This window comes from Triticum urartu, chromosome 2, assembly GCF_003073215.2.
Source record: "Triticum urartu cultivar G1812 chromosome 2, Tu2.1, whole genome shotgun sequence".
In the NCBI taxonomy this organism is placed as follows: Eukaryota; Viridiplantae; Streptophyta; class Magnoliopsida; order Poales; family Poaceae; genus Triticum; species Triticum urartu.
In genome coordinates, this window is record NC_053023.1 from 602,663,029 (window position 1) to 602,681,362 (window position 18,334).

The 18,334-nt window shown below is 45.1% G+C and overlaps 2 protein-coding genes across 2 annotated transcripts; both read right to left on the bottom strand.

Moving 5' to 3' along the window:
• Positions 1–211: 211 nt before the first annotated feature.
• LOC125539116 (IAA-amino acid hydrolase ILR1-like 5) lies at positions 212–3,845 on the bottom strand. The gene is made up of 5 exons (XM_048702482.1): positions 3,210–3,845; positions 2,805–2,930; positions 1,775–2,089; positions 1,228–1,356; positions 212–757 (listed from the first exon to the last, which is right to left on the bottom strand). The coding sequence occupies exons 1-5, from the start codon at positions 3,516–3,518 to the stop codon at positions 386–388; spliced, it is 1,251 nt and encodes a 416-aa protein (XP_048558439.1). The 5' UTR covers positions 3,519–3,845; the 3' UTR covers positions 212–385.
• A 127-nt stretch (positions 3,846–3,972) lies between these two features.
• On the bottom strand, positions 3,973–6,178 carry LOC125539117. The gene is made up of 2 exons (XM_048702483.1): positions 5,596–6,178; positions 3,973–4,297 (listed from the first exon to the last, which is right to left on the bottom strand). Exon 1 carries the CDS (start codon positions 6,056–6,058, stop codon positions 5,603–5,605), a length of 456 nt encoding a protein of 151 aa, XP_048558440.1. The 5' UTR covers positions 6,059–6,178; the 3' UTR covers positions 3,973–4,297; positions 5,596–5,602.
• Positions 6,179–18,334: the final 12,156 nt, after the last annotated feature.

An 18,334-nucleotide genomic window follows, 5' to 3' on the forward strand; every position in this document is an offset into this window, starting at 1 on the left:
CCAACACCAATCTAGCAGCCCTATGTCGCTTTTTGACATTAGTAAGTATGCTTAAGTTTTTCGTCTAATTCACCTTATCTACATATAGACAAGGTTTAAATTCCAAATTCCAAATTTGCAATGTTGTTGAAGTGTGTGATGTTGAACCATGATTTTTTTTTTTTGGTTAATATATCTATGCCAGACTGAAGTTCAAATATGTGCACACACATAGGAGAAATTTGGATGAAAAATTATAAAGGCTGCAGTTTGTGGAATCTGACACTGCACGGTTGCTCTGGAGACTCGAAGAAAATAAAAGCCCCTGTAAGACTGTTTTGAAGACTCTCTTCTTATGGAATCTGCTAAGTTGCTCTTACCGCGAATGCACGGTTCCAACTCCATTTCAAGTGGAACACCCAGAGAGATACATTTCTGCAGTAGCAGTATGCAATGCAACTCCAATTGGAAGGACATCCTCGTCCACGAAGAAATGCGGGTTGTGATAACAGTGCACCGAACCAACTTTCTCGTTTCTAATACCGATACCAAATATGATGCCAGGAACTAACTGTTGGTAGAAAGCAAAGTCTTCCCCTGCCATGATCTTCTCCCCCGGCTTCACATTGTCTGGGCCAAGCAAACTTCTGCCCACATTCTCGACGTGGCGATGCAGCCTCTCGTCATTCACGACTGCAGGATACATTGGGTAGGAGGGAGCCCCCAGGATCTCTGCAACTCCCTTGCATCTATGTACAGCTGCCTGCCCTTCTACTACCTGGGAAAACCAAGAACATTTATTCAGGGCCCTTCAATTTGCATTATCTTCACGGTAAAAGCTACTCCCTCCGCTCCAAAATGTAAGACTGTTTGATAGTGTCAAAAACAGTCTTACATTTTGGGACGGAGGGAGTATTTAATAGTTTGAAGTTACCATTGGCATGCAAAGAATTAGCCATATGCAAACAGCGTTAACTCCTTAGTGCTTGCCGTACAAAAAGAAAAGAAACATGAATTTTGCTGACCAAGGAAACAGGACCAATAGACCATGCATAAATGTGTAGGTTGTGTAGTTGAAAACTGAAAGCACATCCGACTTTTGAGAGAATGCACCCAAGGTGCTCTCATTGATCTGAAGCTCTTTGCTCAAAGGAAAATAAACTATGAAGGTACCGGTGATTGCAGCATACCAATATTACTATCAGAAATGCTACCTCTTAGTGAATTAAATTGTGCCATAATGCTTACCTCCTTAAGCCTTTTCTCCAGCCGATGAAGTCCTTCAGTAGTGAGGCTCCTCAAAGTGCCTCCGAATTCAACAACTAAAGGTGTGGCATCAGTAGAATTCCCAGCTTTAATATAGGTAACAGAGAGGACCTGAACACAATACATAGACAGATCAAACCGGGCATGTTAATGTTATGGGCTGTATGGCGGAGCAAAATTTGGGGGAACAACATTTAGAAGCATGTGCTGCTGCCTAAAGTAGGTTGGTTGAATGTAGACAGTTATACTAGCCACTCTAAAGAAATTCATTGAGGTGTATAACACTTGACTGATGCTAAAAATATGCATCAAAATAAGTATCACATTTTAGCGAAGATGTTATTTCTCCATATGAGATCATCACTGGAGTAGCATTTCAGGTGCCACTTCAATATGTTCCATTATGCCAAATTTATTGTGAGAAAAAGACCTCCGTTTGTTGGCATGATCAGCTACATTTTCTTTCTATATGACATGCTTGAAGAAAATCAGCTAAGCAAAGTAGTATCGCTATAGGACAAGGTCGTACTTGGCTGTGAAGAGGATCATCTTCTCTCGAGGTGAGCTGTTGCAGGGAGAGGATGGTAAATGCCGCAGCAACAATAGGATCCACATTCAAGTGTGGTGTTTCAGCCTTCCCGGTTTTACCTTCTATTTTCACTACGTAGAAACACACGGCTGCATGTGTTGGCCCTGCGTGAGCAGCTATTGCACCTGTCGGAATCTGACAATTGACGTGCATGGCGAATATAGCTTCAACACCATCAAGAACACCTTCTTTTACCATATGAGACGCACCAGCACCGCCCTCCTCAGCAGGTTGAAAAAGGAGTCTCACAGTTCCCTTCATCATACAAGATAATTACTCCCTCCGTTCGGAAATACTTGTCTTAGAAATGGATAAAATGGATGTATCTATAACTAAAACAAGTCTAGATACAACTATTTCTAGGACAAGTATTTCCGAACGGAGGGAGTACATAATATGTATATGCTTCATTATACAAGACAAATGTTACATTAATCTGTAACTTCTGAAAAAGGTGTTTTCACAGAACTAATTGCTAACCGTGATTAACACAAAATTTCTGATTTAATGGTCACTCTGCTTTTTTTACGGAATGATCATCCCTACTTTGCTGAGTTAAGTTATGATATCTGACTATTAATTACTACCTTGCATTGGCTCACAAAATACGAAGGAAGTGCATTTGGGTTGTATTTCCTTTGGACAAGGAAAAGCAAAATCAGCAAGTGGCATGTGTTAACATGAAATTGAAAACTTACACCAGGGGATTAAGTGTTTTGTCTTACAACCTCGCCAAAACACAACTGAAGTACTAAATTCGGTCAAAGGAAAAGCATTGCGGTTGTATTCTCTCTGGACAAAGTACAAGAGAATTAGTAAATGGCATGTGTTATTGACTTATTGTTAACATGAGACTGAAGAACAGACACCAGGGGGTGTAAAGTGTTCTGTCGAGCGACCTCACCCAAACATATCCGAAGTACTACTAAATTCAGTCAAACTTAGAGCAGAATCATAAGCAAGCACTCACCTTAAGCTGATCCTTGCGCTCATGCAGCAACTTTGCCGCTCCGAGGAGCATCGCTGTGTGCGCATCATGGCCACACGCGTGCATCATGCCATCAACTCTGCTCTTATGCTCCCACTCCACCAGTTCCTGCCATCCCAAGTGCGCACAACCAACAAAATGTCATCCCTCCAGCAAAACAATATCATACCAACCGAGAGCAAGAGACAGTCACAAGATTGAGAGCACACGAATCAAGCAAGCACGATCAGTAGTAGTACAGTACCGAGAAGATACAGTTCTGCCGTTCAGCACCAACCACCGGTCACACACACCGCGCCAGACTACCGGAGTAGCATCGGAGGGGAAGGGCACCCTGCGCCAGACCACAAGTGTAGCATCGGACGGGAAGAGAAGAGGGGAACGGACCTGGATGGGCAGGGCGTCCATGTCGGCGCGGAGGGCGACGATCGGGGGCATGCCCGAGCCGACATCAGCGACGACGCCGGTGCCGGCAACGGCGCGGGCGGTGATCCCTAGCCCCTCGAGCTCCTCGCGGACGAGTGCGCTGGTGCGGCGCTCCTGGAACGCGAGCTCCGGGTGGGCGTGGATGCGCCGCCGCACGCCGATAATCCACTCGCGCTCCCCCTCGGCGCGCCGAAGCAGCTCCTGCGGGTACTCCGCAGACGCGGTGGATAGGAGGAGGACGGCCAAGAGGCAGAGGAGCGGAGCGGCCATGGTCAAGTGAAGGGTGGGCGAAGCTCTCGTTGACGGAGCGAATGCTACAACAAACTAAAATTAAGACGAATGAATCACCCGAGAGCAAGAAAAGGAGCAGCCTGTAGAACGGACAAAGAGACTTTTTTATATTTTTGCGGGAGAACGTTCAAAACCATGTACAGCTGTGAGTGAGCTGAATCACTATACTTCATATCTGGGAGTGAAAAACTGAAAAACACTCACAGCTAATGACAGTACTAATTTAAAACAAAGGTAAAAAAGTACTCTCTCCGTTCCTAAATATAAGTGTTTTAAGAGATTCCGCTATAGACTACATACGGAGCAAAATGAGTGAACTTATACTCTAAAAATCGTCTATATACATCCGAATGTAGTCTCTATAAGTGAAATCTCTAAAAAGACTTATATTTAGGAAGCGAAGGGAGTAAGTAATATGCTGGACATAAGAACATGTTGAGCAAGCACCAGTCTGTCTGTTTATCATTCTGATGTCAAATGACAGAAGGAAACGAAGTACAGGAGGATTTAGCCCGTTTGTTCAGAAACAAAACTACAGAAGGCCCGCAATCCACCGACATCCCACTCTGATCTCAAGTGTCTCAGGTTCTCGCTGTATTCATATATTTATGCTCGACTACTACTGTGTTCATCCTAGCTGCCTCGGTGTGGAATGTTGTTTGCTCTGGCTGTGCAATCTGTATGAAGAACAAGATGACCAAAGGTGCCGCGGCCGGTGCTCATCACTTTGTTCCTATGCTACTCGTGATTCATGAACCCTGCAGTGGAAAATGAGCGAAACAAATTAAACAAGGCGTTGAAGGTTTCATTCAATGGGAAAGAGAAGTTAAACATTATTTGCAGATTAGTATATCTGCAAGCTTATTAATGTGGAAATATCAACCATGGATGGGGCTGTGCAGTCTGATTGTCTGCTGTCAGATATGGTACATGTACGAGACTTTGCAGTATTCATGCTGGAGGAACTTGGATCAAGATAATGATCATGCATCAACAGGATGGTACAGTAGTACCAGTACAGATGGACTCGTCTAATGTACTAGCTTTCACCTTTCAGAAGATCTATGTAACATAGCATGCTACAGCCTATACGTAGTGCATTAGTTGCTAGCACAAATGAATTCCTACAGAAATAGGCTGATAACTAAGTTCTTTTTTTAACCTTAAAAGAAACTCTAAAGAAACTTCAAGATCTTCCCCATCCTAAGAGGACTTCTTACATAAGCCATTTCATTTATTTATTTTTTGCACAAACTGATGCATTTGATATTGTTCCGTGCTAATTGACAAATCATGTCTCAACTGACAAGCAGAAACTGAGACACTTAACAAGCCCTTTCTTTTTTTTGCAACATTTCTCTGTCGTAGTACTTTTTCTACTAAACTTTGGACAAAGTGATAGCAACTTATTAATGTTGCGAATTTGCAATGCTGCAATTCCCAGATTCAGCGTTCAACCTCCTATATTCCAATGTGGTTGACTATGCATAGTTATCAACAAGAAGCAATACACAGAATAAAGTTTTACATTCCTAGTCACCATCATAGTGGCAAAGAAGTCAGGCATTTTTCACTGCTATCAACTTATCCAGCGCACACATCCAACCCGACATTCCCTACTTTCCTTCACATTTTATCAAGTCATCATGCTAGAGAGATAAACAATATGGCCAGTACCCTACAAACGGGATAAGAGAATTCATAATGCTACCTTTTTTTTCTTCTGAACTAAGGTAACTAGGAAATAAAACATCAAGTACAAAAATCAGTAATAAAACCCAGTGTAGACTACTAGAGTAATTTCAGTATCTTAGTCGTCCATGTTTGATTGCGTCATAATTTTATAAAGAGAAAATTTGGTTTACTGGGGACAACATCAGCGGGCACAACAGTAACGCAATCATTCTGTCACCATGCTCATTCGGCCATTCCCCTCTCATCGACACAGCCCAAGCACGCAATTATTCGCATGGTTTCTGCATCCATGGCTAATCCAAAGTAGCCTAGTGGTAAATCAATTAAATTTCCATCACCACGTAAAAGCACCAGGAATCACCTTCATCCTACGCATGGAACTGCAGCAAGAGATCCATGGCAGCACCCCGCCGCCGTTGCACGTCCAGCACCGGCTCGGCGGTGGCCTCCGGCGCCACGCAAGCGCCACTCGAACGGGGCCCGAGGGGCCACGAAGGCGGGACGGGCCGTTTCCGGCGCTTGTTCCCCTGCAGGGCGCACTCCCGGAGCCCGTCCTCCACCTCCCCGATCATCGGCTCCCCCGCCTCGCAGCCATCCGCCATGGGCTGATCGTTGTCGGACGGCACGGCGGCGGGCGCGTCGAGGCGGGAGAGGAAGCTGCCGATGGCGGCGTGAGCGTCGCGGAGGGTGGCGGCCGCAGCGGCTGCGGCCGAGGAGGATGATGGCGCGGAGAGCGCGGCCGCGGCCTCGGCGGCCAGGCGGATGGCGGCGGCCAGGTCGGTCAGCGGCGGTGCCTGTCGCGGCGGCGGGAGATCGAGCTCCATGGCTGGCCCAGCGAGGTGTGGCGAGCCGTGACGGCGGCGGCGGCCCGGCCGATGCGAACAGACGGAGGAAAGAATCGTCGCGCTGGCCAGGTTTGGCGTTGTAGCGGCGGGGATAAAACTTCCAGAAGGGTCGACATAATAATCGGTTACGTGGTGCTTACGTGTACACAAATATAGTAACAAATGAAACGTGTGCTGGGCTTGTAGCAAATCGAAACGTTCCTTCTTGTCAGTTAAAAACTTGATTTTTTTTAGACACAAGCGCTCATATCATTTTGAGATTTACGAAGTCACCGTAGGCGCCTCGTCGTCGACGGGAACGTCTCCTCTCACTGAAAGCGCATTGCCGAAAATCCTGAAATAAATCCAGAAATAATGCGAGCACCAGGATTTGAACCCTGGTGGGTTTGGGAATACCACTGTCCACCTAACCATCTCAACCACAGGTTGGTATGAGTTGTCAACAACATATCTGGGTCTTTTTTTAACGGTTTTGCTATTTTTCAGCTGAGTGATTTTCAATTGGCTGTCATTCAAATTCTTATCATTCAAATTCTTGGCCGTCCGATCGCGCGATGTGATTCACGCTAAGATTTGTGGTTTTGTGGCTGGTTGTCCTTTTGAACCGGGTTCGGTTTTATTTTGTTGGGCGCGGTTTATCGGGTCTGCCCGTTACTAGACGCTCGTTTTTTTTCTTTTCCTTTCTCCCTCTTTTCCTTTCTCCCTCCGTTTATAAGAAAATACACTGTAATCCTGAAGGAAATATGCCCTAGAGGCAATAATAAAGTTATTATTTATTTCCTTATATCATGATAAAAATTTATTATTCATGCTAGAATTGTATTAACCGGAAACATAATACATGTGTGAATACATAGACAAACAGAGTGTCACTAGTATGCCTCTACTAGACTAGCTTGTTAATCAAAGATGGTTATGTTTCCTAACCATGGACAAAGAGTTGTCATTTGATTAACAGGATCACATCATTAGTTGAATGATCTGATTGACATGACCCATTCCATTAGCTTAGCACCCGATCGTTTAGTATGTTGCTATTGCTTTCTTCATGACTTATACATGTTCCTATGACTATGAGATTATGCAACTCCGTTTGCCGGAGGAACACTTTGTGTGCTACCAAACGTCACAACGTAACTGGGTGATTATAAAGGAGCTCTACAGGTGTCTCCAAAGGTACATGTTGGGTTGGCGTATTTCGAGATTAGGATTTGTCACTCCGATTGTCGGAGAGGTATCTCTGGGCCCTCTCGGTAATGCATATCACATAAGCCTTGCAAGCATTGCAACTAATGAGTTAGTTGCGGATGATGTATTACGGAACGAGTAAAGAGACTTGCAGGTAAGAGATTGAATATTGCATACCGAGAGGGCAAGCCCATCGGAGATAGCTCACATACTCAAGCAATGCAATGAGTTAATTGCAATTACGGAACGAGTAAAAGAGACTTGCCGGTAACGAGATTGAACTAGGTATTGATACCGACGATCGAATCTCGGGCAAGTAACATACCGATGACAAAGGGAACAACGTATGTTGTTATGCGGTCTGACCGATAAAGATCTTCGTAGAATATGTATGAGCCAATATGAGCATCCAGGTTCCGCTATTGGTTATTGACCGGAGACGTGTCTCGGTCATGTCTACATTGTTCTCGAACCCGTAGGGTCCGCACGCTTAAGGTTTCGATGACAGTTATATTATGAGTTTATGATTTTGTACCGAAGGTTGTTCGGAGTCCCGGATGTGATCACGGACATGACGAGGAGTCTCGAAATGGTCGAGACATAAAGATTGATATATTGGAAGCCTATGTTTGGATGAAGTGTTCCGGGTGAAATCGGGATTTTACCGGAGTACCGGGAGGTTACCGGAACCCCCCGGGAGTATATGGGCCTTAGTGGGCCTTAGTGGAAGAGAGGAGAGGTGGCCAGAGGCTGGGCCGCGCGCCCCTCCCCCTTGTCCGAATAGGACAAGGAGAGGGGGGCGGCCCCCTTCCTTCTCTCTCTCCTCTTCCCCCCTCCCGAATCCTATTCCAACTAGGAAAGGGGGGAGTCCTACTCCGGTGGGAGTAGGACTCCTCCTGGCGCGCCCTCTCCTGGCCGGCCGCCCCCCCTTGATCCTTTATATACAGGCAGGGGCAGCCCCCTAGAGACACAAGTTGATCCACGTGATCATATTCTTAGCCGTGTGCGGTGCCCCCTTCCACCATAGTCCTCGATAATATTGTAGCGGTGCTTAGGCGAAGCCCTGCGACGGTAGTAACATCAAGATCGTCACCACGCCGTCGTGCTGACGGAACTCTTCCGACACTTTGCTGGATCGGAGTCCGGGGATCGTCATCGAGCTGAACGTGTGCTAGAACTCGGAGGTGCCGTAGTTTCGGTGCTTGATCGGTCGGGCCGTGAAGACGTACGACTACATCAACCGACGCTTCCGTTGTCGGTCTACAAGGGTACGTAGATCCACTCTCCCCTCTCGTTGCTATGCATCACCATGATCTTGCGTGTGCGTAGGAAATTTTTGAAATTACTACGTTCCCCAACAGTGGCATCCGAGCCTAGGTTTTATGTGTTGATGTTATATGCACGAGTAGAACACAAGTGAGTTGTGGGCGATATAAGTCATACTGCTTACCAGCATGTCATACTTTGGTTCGGCGGTATTGTTGGACGAAGCGGCCCGGACCGACATTACGCGTACGCTTACGCGAGACCGGTTCTCTCCCGACGTGCTTTGCACATAGGTGGCTTGCGGGTGACAGTTTCTCCAACTTTAGTTGAACCGAGTGTGGCTACGCCCGGTCCTTGCGAAGGTTAAAACAGCGCCAACTTGACAAACTATCGTTGTGGTTTTGATGCGTAGGTAAGATTGGTCTTGCTTAAGCCCGTAGCAGCCACGTAAAACTTGCAACAACAAAGTAGAGGACGTCTAACTTGTTTTTGCAGGGCATGTTGTGATGTGATATGGTCAAGACATGATGCTAAATTTTATTGTATGAGATGATCATGTTTTGTAACCGAGTTATCGGCAACTGGCAGGAGCCATATGGTTGTCGCTTTATTGTATGCAATGCAATCGCTGTAATGCTTTACTTTATCACTAAGCGGTAGCGATAGTCGTGGAAGCATAAAATTGGCGAGACGACAACGATGCTACGATGGAGATCAAGGTGTCGCGCCGGTGACGATGGTGATCACGACGGTGCTTCGAAGATGGAGATCACAAGCACAAGATGATGATGGCCATATCATATCACTTATATTGATTGCATGTGATGTTTATCTTTTATGCATCTTATCTTGCTTTGATTGACGGTAGCATTATAAGATGATCTCTCACTAAATTTCAAGATAAAAGTGTTCTCCCTGAGTATGCACCGTTGCCAAAGTTCGTCGTGCCCAGACACCACGTGATGATCGGGTGTGATAAGCTCTACGTCCATCTACAACGGGTGCAAGCCAGTTTTGCACACGCAGAATACTCAGGTTAAACTTGACGAGCCTAGCATATGCAGATATGGCCTCGGAACACTGAGACCGAAAGGTCGAGCGTGAATCATATAGTAGATATGATCAACATAGCGATGTTCACCATTGAAAACTACTCCATTTCACGTGATGATCGGTTATGGTTTAGTTGATTTGGATCACGTGATCACTTAGATGATTAGAGGGATGTCTATCTAAGTGGGAGTTCTTAAGTAATATGATTAATTGAACTTAAATTTATCATGAACTTAGTCCTGATAGTATCTTGCTTGTTTATATGAATTGTAGATAGATGGCCTGCTGTTGTTCCGTTGAATTTTAATGCGTTCCTTGAGAAAGCAAATTTGAAAGATGATGGTAGCAATTACACGGACTGGGTCCGTAACTTGAGGATTATCCTCATTGCTGCACAGAAGAATTACGTCCTGGAAGCACCGCTGGGTGCCAGGCCTGCTGGAGCAACACCAGATGTTATGAACGTCTGGCAGAGCAAAGCTGATGACTACTCGATAGTTCAGTGTGCCATGCTTTACGGCTTAGAATCGGGACTTCAACGACGTTTTGAACGTCATGGAGCATATGAGATGTTCCAGGAGTTGAAGTTAATATTTCAAGCAAATGCCCGGATTGAGAGATATGAAGTCTCCAATAAGTTCTATAGCTGCAAGATGGAGGAGAACAGTTCTGTCAGTGAGCATATACTCAAAATGTCTGGGTATAATAATCACTTGATTCAATGAGTTAATCTTCCAGATGATTGCGTCATTGACAGAATTCTCCAATCACTGCCACCAAGCTACAAGAGCTTCGTGATGAACTATAATATGCAAGGGATGAGTAAGACTATTCCCGAGCTCTTCGCAATGCTGAAAGCTGCGGAGGTAGAAATCAAGAAGGAGCATCAAGTGTTGATGTAACAAGACCACTAGTTTCAAGAAAAAGGGCAAAGGGAAGAAGAAGGGGAACTTCAAGAAAAAGCAAGCAAGTTGCTGCTCAAGTGAAGAAGCCCAAGTCTGGACCTAAGCCTGAGACTGAGTGCTTGTACTGCAGAGGGACTGGTCACTGGAAGCGGAACTGCCCCAAGTATTTGGCGGATAAGAAGGATGGCAAGGTGAACAAAGGTATATGTGATATACATGTTATTGGTGTGTACCTTAGTAGAGCTCGCAGTAGCACCTGGGTATTTGATACTGGTTCTGTTGCTAATATTTGCAACTCGAAACAGGGACTACGGATTAAGCGAACACTGGCAAAGGACGAGGTGACGATGCGCGTGGGAAATGGTTCTAAAGTTGATGTGATCGCGGTCGGCACGCTACCTCTACATCTACCTTCGGGATTAATATTAGACCTAAATAATTGTTATTTGGTGCCAGCATTGAGCATGAACATTATATCTGGATCTTGTTTAATGCGAGACGGTTATTCATTTAAATCAGAGAATAATGGTTGTTCTATTTATATGAGTAATATCTTTTATGGTCATGCACCTTTGAAGAGTGGTCTATTTTTGATGAGTCTCGATAGTATTAACACACATATTCATAATGTTGAAGCCAAAAGATGCAGAGTTGATAATTATAGTGCAACTTATTTGTGGCACTGCCGTTTGGGTCATATCGGTGTAAAGCGCATGAAGAAACTCCATACCGATGGACTTTTGGAACCTCTTGATTATGAATCACTTGGTACTTGCGAACCGTGCCTCATGGGCAAGATGACTAAAACACTATTCTCCGGTACAATGGAGAGAGCAACAGATTTGTTGGAAATCATACATACAGATGTATGTGGTCCGATGAATGTTGAGGCTCGTGGCGGATATTGTTATTTTCTCACCTTCACAGATGATTTAAGCAGATATGGGTATATCTACTTAATGAAGCATAAGTCTGAAACATTTGAAAAGTTCAAAGAATTTCAGAGTGAAGTTGAAAATCATCGTAACAAGAAAATAAAGTTTCTGCGATCTGATCGTGGAGGAGAATATTTGAGTTACGAGTTTGGTCTACATCTGAAACAATGCGGAATAGTTTCGCAACTCACGCCACCCGGAACACCACAGCGTAATAGTGTGTCCAAATGTCGTAATCGTACTTTACTAGATATGGTGCGATCTATGATGTCTCTTACTGATTTACCGCTATCGTTTTGGGGTTATGCTTTAGAGACGGCCGCATTCACGTTAAATAGGACACCATCAAAATCCGTTGAGATGACACCTTATGAACTATGGTTTGGCAAGAAACCAAAGTTGTCGTTTCTTAAAGTTTGGGGTTGCGATGCTTATGTGAAAAAGCTTCAACCTGATAAGCTCGAACCCAAATCGGAGAAATGTGTCTTCATAGGATACCCAAAGGAGACTGTTGGGTACACCTTCTATCACAGATCCGAAGGCAAGACATTCGTTGCTAAGAATGGATCCTTTCTAGAGAAGGAGTTTCTCTCGAAAGAAGTGAGTGGGAGGAAAGTAGAACTTGACGAGGTAACTGTACCTGCTCCCTTATTGGAAAGTAGTGCATCACAGAAAACTGTTTCTGTGACACCTACACCAATTAGTGAGGAAGCTAATGATAATGATCGTGAAACTTCAGAACAAGATACTACTAAACCTCGTAGATCAACCAGAGTAAGATCCGCACCAGAGTGGTATGGTAATCCTGTTCTGGAAGTCATGCTACTAGATCATGATGAACCTACGAACTATGAAGAAGCGATGGTGAGCCCAGATTCCGCAAAATGGCTTGAAGCCATGAAATTTGAGATGAGATCCATGTATGAGAACAAAGTATGGACTTTGGTTGACTTGCCCAATGATCGGCAAGCAATTGAGAATAAATGGATCTTCAAGAAGAAGACTGACGCTGACGGTAATGTTACTGTCTACAAAGCTCGACTTGTCACAAAAGGTTTTCGACAAGTTCAAGGGGTTGACTACGATGAGACCTTCTCACCCGTAGCGATGCTTAAGTTTGTCCGAATCATGTTAGCAATTGCCGCATTTTATGATTATGAAATTTGGCAGATGGATGTCAAAACTGCATTCCTGAATGGATTTCTGGAAGAAGAGTTGTATATGATGCAACCGGAAGGTTTTGTCGATCCAAAGGGAGCTAACAAAGTATGCAAGCTCCAGCGATCCATTTATGGACTGGTGCAAGCCTCTCGGAGTTGGAATAAACGCTTTGATAGAGTGATCAAAGCATTTGGTTTTATACAGACTTTTGGAGAAGCCTGTATTTACAAGAAAGTGAGTGGGAGCTCTATAGCATTTTTGATATTATATGTGGATGACATATTACTGATTGGAAATGATATAGAATTTCTGGATAGCATAAAGGGATACTTGAATAAGAGTTTTTCAATGAAAGACCTCGGTGAAGCTGCTTACATATTAGGCATAAAGATCTATAGAGATAGATCAAGACGTTTAATTGGACTTTCACAAAGCACATACCTTGACAAGATTTTGAAGAAGTTCAAAATGGATCAAGCAAAGAAAGGGTTCTTGCCTATGTTACAAGGTGTGAAGTTGAGTCAGACTCAATGCCCGACCACTGCATAAGATAGAGAGAAAATGAAAGATGTTCATTATGCTTCAGCCATAGGCTCTATCATGTATGCAATGTTGTGTACCAGACCTGGTGTGTGCCTTGCTATAAGTCTAGCAAGGAGGTACCAAAGTAATCCAAGAGTGGATCACTAGACAGCGGTCAAGAACATCCTGAATTACCTGAAAAGGACTAAGGATATGTTTCTCGTATGTGGAGGTGACAAAGAGCTAATCGTAAACGGTTACGTTGATGCAAGCTTTGACACTAATCCGGACGATTCTAAATCTCAAACCGGATACGTGTTTACATTAAATGGTGGAGCTGTCAATTGGTGCAGTTCTAAACAAAGCATCGTGGTGGTATCTACGTGTGAAGCGGAATACATAGCTGCTTCGGAAGCAGCGAATGAAGGAGTCTGGATGAAGGAGTTCATATCCGATCTAGGTGTCATACCTAGTGCATCGGGTCCAATGAAAATATTTTGTGATAATACTGGTGCAATTGCCTTGGCGAAGGAATCCAGATTTCACAAAAGAACCAAGCACATCAAGAGACGCTTCAATTCCATCCGGGATCTAGTCCAGGTGGGAGACATAGAGATTTGCAAGACACATACAGATCTGAATGTTGTAGACCCGTTGACTAAGCCTCTTCCACGAGCAAAACATGATCAGCACCAAGGCTCCATGGGTGTTAGAATCATTACTGTGTAATCTAGATTATTGACTCTAGTGCAAGTGGGAGACTGAAGGAAATATGCCCTAGAGGCAATAATAAAGTTATTATTTATTTCCTTATATCATGATAAAAGTTTATTATTCATGCTAGAATTGTATTAACCGGAAACATAATACATGTGTGAATACATAGACAAACAGAGTGTCACTAGTATGCGTCTACTAGACTAGCTCGTTAATCAAAGATGGTTATGTTTCCTAACCATGGACAAAGAGTTGTCGTTTGATTAACAGGATCACATCATTAGTTGAATGATCTGATTGACATGACCCATTCCATTAGCTTAGCACCCGATCGTTTAGTATGTTGCTATTGCTTTCTTCATGACTTATACATGTTCCTATGACTATGAGATTATGCAACTCCCGTTTGTCGAAGGAACACTTTGTGTGCTACCAAACGTCACAACGTAACTGGGTGATTATAAAAGAGCTCTACAGGTGTCTCCAAAGGTACATGTTGGGTTGGCGTATTTCGAGATTAGGATTTGTCACTCCGATTGTCGGAGAGGTATCTCTAGGCCCTCTCGGTAATGCACATCACTTAAGCCTTGCAAGCACTTCAACTAATGAGTTAGTTGCGGGATGATGTATTACAGAACGAGTAAAGAGACTTTCCGGTAACGAGATTGAACTAGGTATGGGATACCGACGATCGAATCTCGGGCAAGTAACATACCGATGACAAAGGGAACAACGTATGTTGTTATGCGGTCTGACCGATAAAAGATCTTCGTAGAATATGTAGGAGCCAATATGAGCATCCAGGTTCCACTATTGGTTATTGACCGGAGACGTGTCTCGGTCATGTCTACATTGTTCTCGAACCCGTAGGGTCCGCACGCTTAAGGTTACGATGACAGTTATATTATGAGTTTATGCATTTTGATGTACCGAAGGTTGTTCGGAGTCCCGGATGTGATCACGGACATGACGAGGAGTCTCGAAATGGTCGAGACATAAAGATTGATATATTGGAAGCCTATGTTTGGATATCGGAAGTGTTCCGGGTGAAATCGGGATTTTACCGGAGTACCGGGAGGTTACCGGAACCCCCCGGGAGGTATATGGGCCTTAGTGGGCCTTAGTGGAAGAGAAGAGAGGTGACCAGAGATGGGCCGCGCGCCCCTCCCTCCCTTGGTCCGAATTGGACAAGGAGAGGGGGCCGGCCCCCCTTCCTCCTCCTCTCTCTCTCCTCTTTCCCCCCCTCCACGAATCCTATTCCAACTAGGAAAGGGGGGAGTCCTACTCCCTCTGGGAGTAGGACTCCTCCTGGCGCGCCTCTCCTGGCCGGCCGGCCCCCCTCCCTTGAACCTTTATATACGGAGGCAGGGGCACCCCCTAGAGACACAAGTTGATCCACGTGATCATATTCTTAGCCGTGTGCGGTGCCCCCTTCCACCATAGTCCTCGATAATATTGTGCGGTGCTTAGGCGAAGCCCTGCGACGGTAGTACATCAAGATCGTCACCACGCTGTCGTGCTGACGGAACTCTTCCCCGACACTTTACTGGATCAGAGTCCGGGGATCGTCATCGAGCTGAACGTGTGCTAGAACTCGGAGGTGTCGTAGTTTCGGTGCTTGATCGGTCGGGCCGTGGAGACGTACGACTACATCAACCAAACGCTTCCGTTGTCGATCTACAAGGGTACGTAGATCATACTCTCCCCTCTCGTTGCTATGCATCACCATGATCTTGCGTGTGCGTAGGAAAAATTTTGAAATTACTACGAAACCCAACAAATCCCTGCCACTAATTACAGTCCATTTTCGAAAGAGGGCAGAGAGGTGAGCGGGGGAGGAGGGGAAACGCTCGAGCGGCGGAGGTGGCGAGGCGGTCGAGCGGCGGAGGCGGCGAGATCCCTCACACCTCGGACCTGATTGCTCCCCTCATTATTTCCCGTTGTCGCTCTCCCTTTCCCCCATGAGTTTTGCTTCGATTTTGGTCGCGTAGGTTTCAGATCTAGAGTTCTAGCAGTCGTTTTGTTGTTGGTGGTGTGGATCCTGTTGGTTTTTGATGATTATTAGCGGTTGGTCAACGTGGTTTGTTGTTAGCCAATGCTCATCTATGGAGTTCGCCGTCGGATCCCCTCTGTTGAGGTCATTTGAAAAGAAACATAATAATGATTTAAACTAGGGAAGCAAAAGAAATAAATATTGAGTGGGAGTGATGGTTCTCTAAATGATCCTTTTGTTCCTAATGATTTTATAGCTGATGGTTCTCATCCTATGTCCTTGGTATTTATTTCTTTTGCTTCCCTAGTTTAAATCATTATTATATTTCTTTCAAATTTTATTTAATTTATGTGTATATTTTGCCTTTGTCAGGAAATATCTAGTGATGATGGAGGGCTTGACAAAGCTCTCTTTGACTTCTATATGGATCATGTATGTGTATTTATTTGTGTTGTTTTTGAGTTTATGTGTTGTTATTTCTGATGGCTTATCATTTTGTTGCTGATTATTGGTTGTCTTTGTAATTTTTTCAGAAAGTGAAATGTTTGAAGAGGAAGTTATCAAGTGCTGGAAGAAGAAATGTGGTTAGTGTTCTTTTTTATGCACTTTATCTTATCTTTCTCTATTGGTTGCTAAATTTTCCACAATGAAGTCCATTTTTTGTAATGCTCTTGTCCTTTTGTTTTTGTAGAGGATGAAGCAGTCTTCTGATTTCCCCGTTTGTTCTACTTTCACTAGATATTCTGGGAATTTTTTCTGGTGTTGTCAATGGTTTGCGTCCAAAGTATAAAGATGTCATTGAGGATTATGGTATGGGTTATCTTAGTTTCGTGAGGACTGAGGTCCCATGCACCTCCTTTGTCGGTTACGACCATCACCACTTTGCAGTCTGTTTTTGCAATGATTGTAGATTTTCTTGTAGGCACTACACATTCTCTGTCATTTTCCTTTGTCTTTCCATATTTGTTGCACTTCATAGTAATTCTTGTTACCTCATTATTCCTTTTTTTGCTTATGGTTCTTGATGCTGCTACTGTAGCCATTGAAAACCCAGCAACTTTTGAGTAAAAATTGAAACATTCTTGCCCTTCTTCTTTTGTTTTGAACTGCATGCCCATATGTGGCTTCAAATTGCTACTAATGTTCATCAGATTGCCCTCTGATGCAGCAGCTTCTTCGTTTTGTAGGAACTTCTCAATGTCTTCTTCATTGAGAAAGGCATTGTCTTCATGTTCTTCACGTGAGTCCTCGGGGCCTCCTATTTGTTCTCTTGAAATTTCTGCAACTTACCTGCTCCAATTGAATGTTGTCAAACAGGTTTGTGTCCCAGGGGTTTGGTTCTGTTGCTTGTTCTTCAGTTGCTATGTCTTGATGCATTTGTTGCGATGTCTGCATAGAGAAGGTAAATTTAGTCTCTTTGTTCCCATTATGAATTTTTGTAACCTAATATGCGATTTTACATTTGAATCAAGTTCTGCGCCGGTGTTGTCGTATGTGTCTTTCCCGGACACTTCCTCTCTTTGCTGATATGTGTGTCGTGGTATTCTCACGGGGGGTGCAAGACGACATATGCCACAAGGTGGCTTCGTGTGAGGGCAAGACTGCTGCTGATAGGGCCGGGAGCGGGTATGCGAATAGCACGCGGTAGTTTACCCAGGTTCAGGGCTCTCCGGAGAGATAATACCCCTACTCCTGCATGTCTGAGTATATCTGGTATATTTGGTACAGAGTGCTCCTGGAGCTGTATCTAAGCTCAGTGCCATACGCATCTGGCTTTGCATATGTATGTGGCATGGTGGTCGTTGCCTCCAGCCATATGGGTGTGCTTGGGCATACTTGCCCGTGGGAGTGAATGGATGGATGGCTAGCTAGCTCTCTTGGTAGCTAGCTTGCTTGTGGGTGTGTGCATGAGAGTCCATCCTGGATGGATGGATGTGTGCCCATATATATAGGCATGGCTAGCTTAGAGAGTAAGCTATGTGATGGCATGGGCAAGGCATGGTGGGGTGTCATGCTTATCCCTGGGTCACTTCATAAATAGTGCTAGGGGACAAGTGACACTGTACATGATGGCTGGGGTGACACGTGAACAGTGCCGGGTACGGCCATCACGTCGGGGTCGCGTCAGGCTGTAGTTGACTTTTAGGCAGCCGGCCTGGTGGAGGAGTCGGCAGCCAGCAGCCGGCCTAGTGGAGCAGTCGGCAGCCAGCAGTCGGCCTGGTGGAGCAGTCGGCAGCCAGCAACCGACAGGAGCGGCCGGGAAGTCGACATCCAGCAGCCGGCAGGGGTGGCCGGGCAGTCGGCAGCCAGCAGCCGGCAGGGGGGCCGGGCAGTCGGCAGCCAGCAGTCGGCCTAGTGGAGCAGTCAGTAGCCAGCAGTCGGCCTGGTGGAGCAGTCAGCAGCCAGTAGTCGGCCCGGTGGAGCAGTCAGCAGCCAGCCGCCGGCCAGGTAGTTGGACTGAGGGGCTTTGCTAGCCCCGGTGTCTTGAATTCTTGTCTTGCCGTCTTCGGAGTAT

Bases quoted from the DNA above. Each gene is read 5' to 3' on its own strand.
- LOC125539117 (XM_048702483.1), bottom strand. From the start codon at position 6,058: ATGGAGCTCGATCTCCCGCCGCCGCGACAGGCACCGCCGCTGACCGAC.
- LOC125539116 (XM_048702482.1), bottom strand. From the start codon at position 3,518: ATGGCCGCTCCGCTCCTCTGCCTCTTGGCCGTCCTCCTCCTATCCACC. The intron at 1,357-1,774 runs GTACGACCTTGT...TATTGTGTTCAG, and splicing joins ATGATCCTCTTCACAGCCAA to GTCCTCTCTGTTACCTATAT. The intron at 758-1,227 runs GTAAGCATTATG...TGGTTTTCCCAG, and splicing joins TGGAGAAAAGGCTTAAGGAG to GTAGTAGAAGGGCAGGCAGC.